At 41.8% G+C, this 9733-nt stretch overlaps 1 protein-coding gene across 2 annotated transcripts in view; it reads left to right on the top strand.

The window, feature by feature from the left end:
• The window catches only part of irak1 (interleukin 1 receptor associated kinase 1), a 47271-nt gene extending 37832 nt beyond the window's left edge, over nucleotides 1-9439 (top strand). For both annotated transcript variants that reach the window (XM_008103911.3, XM_008103912.3), the window contains exons 10-14: nucleotides 262-330; nucleotides 493-705; nucleotides 2360-2573; nucleotides 5984-6106; nucleotides 9043-9439. In XM_008103911.3, coding sequence (XP_008102118.1) covers nucleotides 262-330; nucleotides 493-705; nucleotides 2360-2573; nucleotides 5984-6106; nucleotides 9043-9098 — 675 coding nt within the window. In that variant the 3' untranslated portion in view covers nucleotides 9099-9439. The remainder of the gene's footprint in view (nucleotides 1-261; nucleotides 331-492; nucleotides 706-2359; nucleotides 2574-5983; nucleotides 6107-9042) is intronic.
• Nucleotides 9440-9733: the final 294 nt, after the last annotated feature.

Below are 9733 nucleotides of genomic sequence, written 5' to 3' on the forward strand. Positions count from 1 at the left end.
GTTCACACATGGATTTTCAAACCATGTAATGAAATCCCAAGTCCTTGTGTCATTAGTTGGCTGAATTAGACTCACAGCTTGGAAAAATTAGTTTTGGGGGCCACATCTTCCATTTTTTAAATGGTTTCTGTAACAATGTAACGTTTCCCAGTTATCTGGCTAGAATACAAAAAATAAATGAAAGGTGATTTTCTGCTCTCTCCTTTTGATCCCTATTGCACATTCCACCAGACTTAAACATCAACCTTGATCAACCCCCAGGTCCTCTTGGAACTTTTGACGGGGAGAAGACCCATGGAGGTGGATTCTTGTGGACATAGCAAATACTTGGTGAGAAACTTTTCTTTGCCCACATGGCACCCCTCTTCTTACAGTGTAGCTTAAGTCTCTCATGCCATCCTGTGCATCCTGATGCTACTCCCTCTATCCCACCTTCCCTACCCCACTTCACCTTCTGTTTTTCTGAAGAATTGTCCACCTCTCTACCTTCAGAAAGATTTGCTTAGTGAAGAAGAGGAAGCCCAGCATACACCGACCACAATGACATCCAGCTCCTCCCAGGCAGCTCAGCTTGGTACTTCTCTTTATCAGAAACACATGGACCTGCAGGCCGGGCCCTGTCCAGAACTGCTGGGCATAATGATAGGCAGGTTGGCTTGTCAATGTCTCCATCCGCGAGCTAAACGCCGCCCTCCAATGGCTGAGGTAGGTGGAGTGAAGGTGGTATTTGTTTATTTAGGTCTTATGGAGTCTGATTGTATAAAAATGTTGCAGTAACCAAGGCTTTGGCCATCTGTGAATCACAGCCTCAGGGTTATTTTTCACTCCTTCCTGTGAAAAAGGAAAAATAAGTGAAAACCCCATGGAAAAGATGCACTTTTAACAGCTAACCAGAACTTGAGGGGAGCAGTCTGTTTCCCTTTCATTCTGAATCCCTTCCTACTAACACCACATGAGCCCATCTGTTACTACGTCTTTGGTATTACAGTGGAACCTCTACTTAAGAGTGTCCCAACTTAAGAGCATTTAGAGTTAAGAGCCATCTCTCAACCTAGGTTTTATTCTGACATGAGAGCAGCATTTTGAGTTAAGAGCCAGTGCTAGAGGGAGCGCTAGCGCAAGAATACAGGGCTTTAGGGCTTCAAGGGAGCAGTCTCTGTGCCCCGTGCTCTTGTCCGCTTTAGGAAATTGCTATCTACTTTGCTCTTGTCCGCTTTGAGGAACTTTGGGTTAGTTGAATTTGTGTTTTTATTCCTAGAGTGCTTGGCTTCATGAAGAGAGGGAGAGAGAGAGAGCAAGAGAGGGAGGGAGGCTGGAATGAGTACAGTATGAACAAAATGATGCTTCTGCTGCTTCATTTTCTCCTTTGTGTTTCCTTGCCACAGTTTTATGCTTCTACCATTTTAAAGTTGATCTTTCTTTTTTATTGTTCCATGTGAATGTGCATTTATACATTATTTGATATTTATAAACTACATTTGCTTATTTAAACACACAAAACAAAAAATAAATGGGGGACGGGTCAGGGAGCTGGAACTGATCAATAATATTTCAGTGGGAAAATTCACTTTGTGTTAAGAGTGATTTGAACTAAGAGCTCAGTCACAGAAAAATTAAACAAATTAGCACAGCTGGTTAATCACCAGCAGTAATAAGATCTACCAACAGAAAGGTAGCCAGTTCAAAGCCCGGTCGGTTGGATGAGCACTTGACTGTCAAGCCCAGCTCACTGTTTACCTAAGCATTTGAAAAACAGTTTATAAACTGTAAGTAGAGAAATTAGGTACTGCAAATTGCAGGAGAGATGTTTTACAACACCATAAATAACAAGACTAGAAATGCGGTGACCGAGAGGAAGGTGGAAGGAGGAATTCCTGATGGCTCTTCATCATAGAGAATGGAGCAACAGCACCCCCCTTTGACTGAATCCGAACTTAATCTCCAAGGCACCAGAGAACTGGACTTCAAGATTACATAACTCCTTCTGTCTGTCTTATTCTGTTCTGTCCTGTCTCCAAACGGCATTGAGTGTGTGCCATGTATGTGTACTGTGATCCGCCCTGAGTCCCCTTGAGGAAATAGGGCAGAATATAAATAAATTATTATTATTATTATTATTATTATTATTATTACACTCTTAACTCAAGGTATTACTATTTCACATTTTAAAAACTTCATAGCAGTTAATAATATTAACAGTAATATTGTTAACTCATTTAACTCAAATTTAACTCAAGAGGGAAATGGGACTTCATGCCTGTGATTTAGACACAGTGGCCCTTGTTAGGGGGTTTGGAGGCATGACTGTCTTTTTATTGGGTAAGAAGCTCAAAACCCTGTTTTATTTTCTCCTTTATAGGTGTATCAAGAGCTAGAGAGGCTACAGCTATCACTTTATGGGGAATCTTCTGACTCCTTGCTGCCCTCAAGACAACTGCATACAACACAGGAGAACCTGTTCCCCGCTAGGCACCTCAACCAACCTCAAGAGATTGACGAAAGGCAGGTGGCTGGCTTTGATCTGGTGAGCCAGAGAAGTGTGCCCAGAGGAAATGTCTCTGGAGGCCAGCCAGGTAAGACATTCTCTACCTCACCTTTTCCCCCTCATCCTGTTCTCCAGCCAGTTCAACAGACAAATACCAGCAAATTATGATTGAAATGTTTTCAAAGCAAGAATGGGCAACCTGACTTCCATATGTTGTTGTACTGTGTCTCCTGTTTGACATAGCCAACAGTCACTTCAGAAGAGTGATGGGAGTTACCATCCAGTAATATCTTGAGAGCCAAGATAAAGCATTTTAAAGATCTGTTAATGCCAAAAAATAATCATTATTGAAATTCAAGCTTCCTATAAATGTTTGCAAATGTCAACAGCATTCAAGTTAGTGAACCCCCCTTTTTTTGGCTTGTATTTGAAACCCTTAAGCTTTTACTGCCAGTTACACGTTTTGTTTGATGAATATAGAAAGACCACAGAGGAAATATAAAAGACAAAACTTCATTTTTTTAAATGGTGGGATTGCAGAGAGCCTCGTGGGGCACTCCCATTTTTGATTGTGTGTCATATGCTCACTTCAGCTAGAGTACTTTTGTTTCTTGCTCTCAGATAAGGAATGATGCATTTAAACAAACAGACCACCCCTTGTAGAGGAGCATTCTTGGAATATTTGAATGTGAACGAACAGGATCTGTTATACAGATACACAGAGTCCCAGGTTCAGTTTCTCCACTTAAAACTCTGGTAGATTCTTGTCTGGAATTCTGGGAAGCTGCTGCCTGGTATTTCAGGCCACTACAGAGCTTTTAACAACAAGGAAGCAGAAAGATCTTAATCAGGGCTGCCAGCAGAGTGGGTGCCTGCATGGATTTTTAACTCCTAATATGCAGCAAAAGTCTTGATTGAGAGCAAGTTGTTAAGAGATGCCTATACACTTGATCCCAGTGCAGGGAAACACCATTAATGCCGCTCGGATGATTCGGGCTGGGAGAGAAAGAGGGAGGTTCACACTTCCTTAGCAAACTTTCCTTTTCTCCATCCCAGCACTCCATTGCTTAGTTATGTGGTCCTTGAACAGAAGAAGGTTTGCTTTCCCCATTGTAAACAGACAGTTATTTACATTAGCTAGTGGCATGTGCAGCTTGGGTGCCATTTCACTGACTTCTGAAGTTTCCGTGAACGTATATTCTTTTACTTATTTATTTATTGTTTATTTACTGTATTTCTATCCCACTCTATGTCACCCCGGAGGGGACTCCGAACAGCTTCCAGTTTTGGCAGTTATTCAATGCCATATTGAAACGTAAAAGCATACAAATATACAACAGTGGATTGCTATGAGTCTTTCCGGCTGTATGGCCATGTTCCAGAAGCTTTCTCTCCTGACGTTTCGCCCACATCTGTGGCAGGCATCCTTAGAGGTGTGGGATATGTTGGAAACTTGACAAAAACTGGCTACTAGTATTTAAAAACCTCTAAAATCAGAACAGTAAATAAAGAAAAACACTCTGAAAACAGAGAAATTCCAGACATGAAACAATTAGGGACAGTTAACACCTCCAAACAAATGATTCTCCCAGACAGGAAGAAGCCAGGCCTTGAGGCCACAGGGCCATCAAATGCTAATCAAGGTGATTAATTACAACACCCACACCTGCCTCCAACAGACAAGCATTCTTTCTCCCACCCTGGACCTCACACAGGTAAATAAACTTCCCTTGCCTAATTTTCAGCATACCTCACAACCTCTGAGGATGCCTGCCACAGATGTGGGCGAAACGTCAGGAGAGAAAGCTTCTGGAACATGGTTATACAGCCTGGAAAACTCACAGCAACTCAGTGATTCCAGCCATGAAAGCCTTCAACAATACATTAAATACACAACACATTAAACTTTAAAATAAAAGTAAAGCATATAAATACAATTAAAAAACAAATATGTCTGAACCGTTTTCAGACATATTTGGAGATTTGTTGCTTGCTGGTCTTGGCTACACTTTTTGGTGCCTGCTACCTTTTTTTGTTATTGTTGATGGAAATATGTCTCTATTTCTGAATGATTTATCCTGCGACATACACGTATGAACCTATTTGACAATTCCTACCCCATTTTTAATTAGTCTTCCTCTTGTAACTTTCATTTATTTATGTTTTAAGCTTGTTTTTCAGTGCAACATTCTCCAAATGGGATGGTTGTCGTTCCTATATAGCATATGTGTCAAACACAAAGCCTGCTGGCCGAATTTCATTTTATGTGGCCCTCTTCCAAATGCTGAACCATAACTTTTGTATTCCTCATCATTAGACATCATGACTAGAGCTGATGGGGCTTGTGATATAGGAAAATCTGGAAGCCTGGAGTTTGTTCTGTTACGTCAGGATAGTAGGGTGTGAATTGAGACACAAAGCTTGTGGATGTGATGTCTGATGTTAAAATGCCCTTTAACCTTTCCCCAACCTCAGAGCCACAAGTGCTGTTAGGTTGCACTTCCAATTGCTCATCCCCATAACAATCCTGTATCTGTGACCATTCTTGTACCGGTTTGCGCTTTTTACCTTTGTGAACTTGATATAGACACAGGGTCTATTCCCATCCCAATTTGCACTTCCAAGAATTTCCAGCACTTTATCAGTCACTTCGTGTTTACAATATTTATATGGTGCACCTTACCCAGTCTATTTTTACAACCTCTCAGTTTTAATTCATGTTTTTATTAGTTCTTGTCATTTGTTTTTATTGGCTAATGTTTAAATTTTTATAATTGTGCATGTCTTTTGTCTATTGTTGTGTTTATTGTTTATTGTTGTGTGTCTATTGCTGTTGTTTTTATTCATGCTTGGCCCCATGTAAGCCGCCCTGAGTCCCCTTTGGGGAGATAGAGGTGGGGTATAAAAATAAAGTTGTTGTTGTTGTTATTATTATTATCATCATCATCATCATCATCATCATCATCCCCAATCTGCATAGCAGATAATCAAAAGTGATAAGAGTTGTTGTTCAATAACATCTGGGCCCCCAAACTGAGCAAAAACTAAAAAGCATTGATCACTATGTGGAAAAATTATAGCAGGACCTCTGTATTGACAGATTACCTGTCCATGGACTCAATAGTCCTTCAAAGGCAACTAAGGCTGATGTGGCCCTCATTGAAAATGAGTTTGACACCCCTATCATATTGCATTTAACAGTTTAAAAATGTACATAGCCAAGTAGCACAAAATACTGCAAAGCAGCAGTGCCAAACAGATGCTGAAATTTAGTGATAAAAGGCACAAGAGTTTTAATAACCCCAAGAAAATAGAACGGTTCTCACCTGGCACCTGAGAGACGTCAGTTGACATCAGATGAACAAATGTATATGGCATTCCAAAAAGGCTCAAGCCTTGGTCATCATTCACTGCTCTTCAGAAAGTTATGACACCCAGAGCTGGACCCTCAACGACAGCCTTTCAAACTGTTGTCAATCCTTTTTCCTCTCTTTGCAGATGCCTCTGCTCCTCAGATAATCATCAACCCGGCACGAAGGCGCATGATGGAAAGGCTGGCACTCTACCGTGATGGGATGCTCGACAGCCTGGCGGTGCTTGCCTCTGCACCTTCTGTGTCAGGTAACCATCCTGCATTTCCTCTGTTGCAGCTGTCTTGTTGAACTAGGGCATCAAGCTTTAGGATGGCCAGTGCATAGGCCAGTGGACGCTTTGGACACAGTAATGATATTGTGCCTGTCATCAGTAATGGACAGGATGAGGGCAAATAGATTGAAACTAAATCCTGACAAGACAGAGGTACTCCTAGTCAGTCATAAGGCATATCAGGGTATGGGGATACAGCCTGTGCTGGATGGGGTTACACTCCCTCTGAAGACACAGGTTTGCAGTTTGGCGGTGATCCTGGATTCATCACTGACCCTGGAGCCTCAGGTGTCAGCGGTGACCAGGAGTACCTTTGCATAATTAAAGCTTATGCGTGAGCTGCGCCCATACCTTGAGACACCAGATGTGGCCACAGTAGTGCATGCCTTAGTTACATCTCGATTGGACTATTGCATCACGCTCGGAAGCTTCAGCTAGTTTAGAGATCAGCAGCCAGGGAGAGAACAACTTCCATGTTATGGCAGCTCCACTGGCTATTTGCTACCGAGCTAAATTTAAAGTGCTGGTCGTTGCCTTTGAAGCCCTAACAATTCAGTTCCAGACTACCTGACAAACCGTCCCTCCTCATATGAACCTGCCTGGACATAGCGATCATCAGGGGAGGCCCTCCTCTCGATCCCACCTCCATCTCAAACCCAGTTGGTTGAGAGGGATGAGAGAGAGAGGGCCTTCTCTGCAGTTGCCCCCAGTCTCTAGAACTCTCTCCTGAAGGAAATTAGAATGTTCCCTTCGCTGTCCTTTCAAAAAACTATTAAAAACACACCTGTGCTCTCAGGCATATGAAGAGCCCAACATCTGAAGATCTGGCTCATTAAATAAGGACTGCTTTTGGATATGGCTTTTAACTCTGGATGTGGCTTTTAACCTTGGAAATAGATTTTAACTTTGTTTTGCTGTTTCAGTGTGGTTTGTATAATCATGTTTTATTGATTTTATGCTGATTTAATTTATGATTGATTGTTTATATTGCCCATTTGCTTTGTTTATTATTTCATGTTAGCTGCCCTGAGTCCCCATGGGGAGAGGGGGCGGGATACAAATAAAGTTTTGATTGATTGATTGATTGATTGATTGATGTTCCAAAAGTCCAGAATTCCACCTTTAGTATGGCTAACTCGTTTGGTGCTTCTGCTGTCTTTTCCTTCAAAATTTCTCTTCTCTAAAAAAAACTTTTTTGAGACTTTCATCTTCATCACCAGTTAACCAAATGCAAAACACACATAAATGTGTTTTGCTAGCATTCCTCCCTTACTGTTATTCTTGAGGTTGCCTGTCACTCACTTTCCTGTTCTGGTTGGTCATCCAAAATGTGGACAAAGCTTTTTGAATAAGTATAGGAGAAATTGGTCTTCCAAGGACTAGGAACAATGTTTTTATATACAGAGTGTGCCTTTGTGTGTGCTTCTTTCTCCACAATCATGAGGACTGAAAATGTAAAATTTATTTTCTTTAAAAGTTTTTTTTAATTCTGTGTCTAAATCTGTGCTGTTGGGTTAGATCAAAATCCATCTCAGCCATCCATGTGGTGTCCAGTAACCCATGTATTGTTTTTGGAGAATGCCAAAATGGGAATAAAACAAATTACTCGCTTCATCAACTGTAACTGTGTTGATGTACAGCTTCTAAACACAAGTGATGAAGAGGGTCTGTATCTGCTTAATCATTATAACAAAGAGTAGCTGAAAACCATCTATGCAAAAATATTGAACTTCCTGCCAGTTTTATGACAATAAATTCCTAATATTACATATAATATAAAGAAATGCATTACTGAGACATCTGCTATCATCTAGAAGTGTTTCTCTAAACAGAGATCTTTTCCCACCTAATTGCTAGAGATCCTCAAAGTGGAGTGGCCATGGCTTAATGGTGGTACCTACTGCATGTTTTTCCACTGAGATACAGGACCAATTTTTTTAAGATAAAAGTATTTTTATTTATTCTTTTCCAAAGAAAGACGTAATTTAAAAAAATACAGTATCACACATTTTAAAAAAGCACAACTAATCATTTACTCACATAGATAAAGGTAAAGGTTTCCCCTGACGTTGTCCAGTCATGTCTGACTCTGGGGGTTGGTGCTCATCTCCATTTCTAAGCCGAAGAGCCAGCGTTATTCATAGACACCTCCAAGGTCATGTGGCCAGCATGACTGCATGGAGCGCCGTTACCTTCTCGCCGGAGCAGTACCTCTTGATCTACTCACATTGGCATGTTTTCGAACTGCTAGGTTGGCAGAAGCTGGAGCTAATAGCGGCTGCTCCCGCCGCTCCCGGGGTTTGAACCTGGGACCTTTTGGTCTGCAAGTTCAGCAGCTCAGCGCTTCGCCACCGGGGCTCCTTATACTCACATAATATTCCATAAATCAAAATCTTTTATACCCGTCTCCTTTCCTTCCATTCTTAAACTCTCCCTCCTCCTTGGGAATAAGTCTATTTTAATATCCATTGCCTTTCATTTGGAATATCATTTTCATTGTCTCTGTTAGTTCCTTGTTCCCCTCTATCCCATTCATGTAAACAACCCGGAGGACCCTTCTTCCCTCCTCCCCCTCCCCCCCCCCCCCCCAAGGATCTGAATCCTCCGTTTCATGGTGCATGCTTTCCTGAGAATTAAACAAAGAATACCTTGTCTTCAAAACAATAATCACACTGCTAGATGAAGGGTGGCAACGCTGGCTAGGGCTCATGTACTTCCATGGCCTCTGGACACCTGCCCTGCCTTTCTGCAATCAAGCAGAGGGATCCATGAAGCATAGTCATTGTCATTGTTTTGGGGTTTTGATGGGCGAGGAGGCATAAGGCACTATGCTAGCAGTGATCTCTACTCGCAAGGGTGTATGTGTTTTTCCCTCACGTTGGTTGTAAAGTTTTTGTCTTTTTCCCTTCCAGAGCCCATTGCACAGCCTTCTCGGGAGCCTGAAGAGAGTGACGAATTTGAGTCATGAATCTGGTGATCATGGAAGGATTAAAGTTCTCACAGCGCTGATGGCACTTTGCAGTTACAGGGTCGCATGCCCTCTTAGACGGCGTGCATCTTGTGTTCCTTTGCTGGTCTTATCCATCCTTTAGGACCCTGGTGTTTTTGGTAGAATTTGGCTTCAGACCAGCAGTTATGTGTCAAACGGGCTGCCACAAGAGCCTCTTGCAGAGATCTAAAGCCCAGACCTCAGAACTGGAGGGACAGGGAGAAGGATGTCTTACCTGTTAATCCTCCCTGCAGAGGCTCTTCACTACACTCCTCGTTCTTGAACCGGTACAACAAATAAAATATTTTATATATTTGTAACTAGCCAGTGTCTTTTGGATTGGCAAGTTGAACATGAGATATTTGAGATCTACTTGTTTTTACAAAATTGCAAGAGCATTACAGCGGGCTCAACAGAACGAGGCAAAACTGCCTATTTCAGTCTTCCCACCAGGCTGGGAAGTCTGCCCATTTCTTTCCTTTCTCATAACTTATCAGTATGAAAAAACAACATAGCCACAGGAAGCGAAATGGAAGCCAAAATTCCACAGATGAGATAAATATATTTCATCTCTTGCTTCTGAATGTTAACTATTGTTTGATAACTTTTGGCTC

The sequence above is a fragment of the Anolis carolinensis genome, chromosome 2 (genome assembly GCF_035594765.1).
Source record: "Anolis carolinensis isolate JA03-04 chromosome 2, rAnoCar3.1.pri, whole genome shotgun sequence".
In the NCBI taxonomy this organism is placed as follows: Eukaryota; Metazoa; Chordata; class Lepidosauria; order Squamata; family Dactyloidae; genus Anolis; species Anolis carolinensis.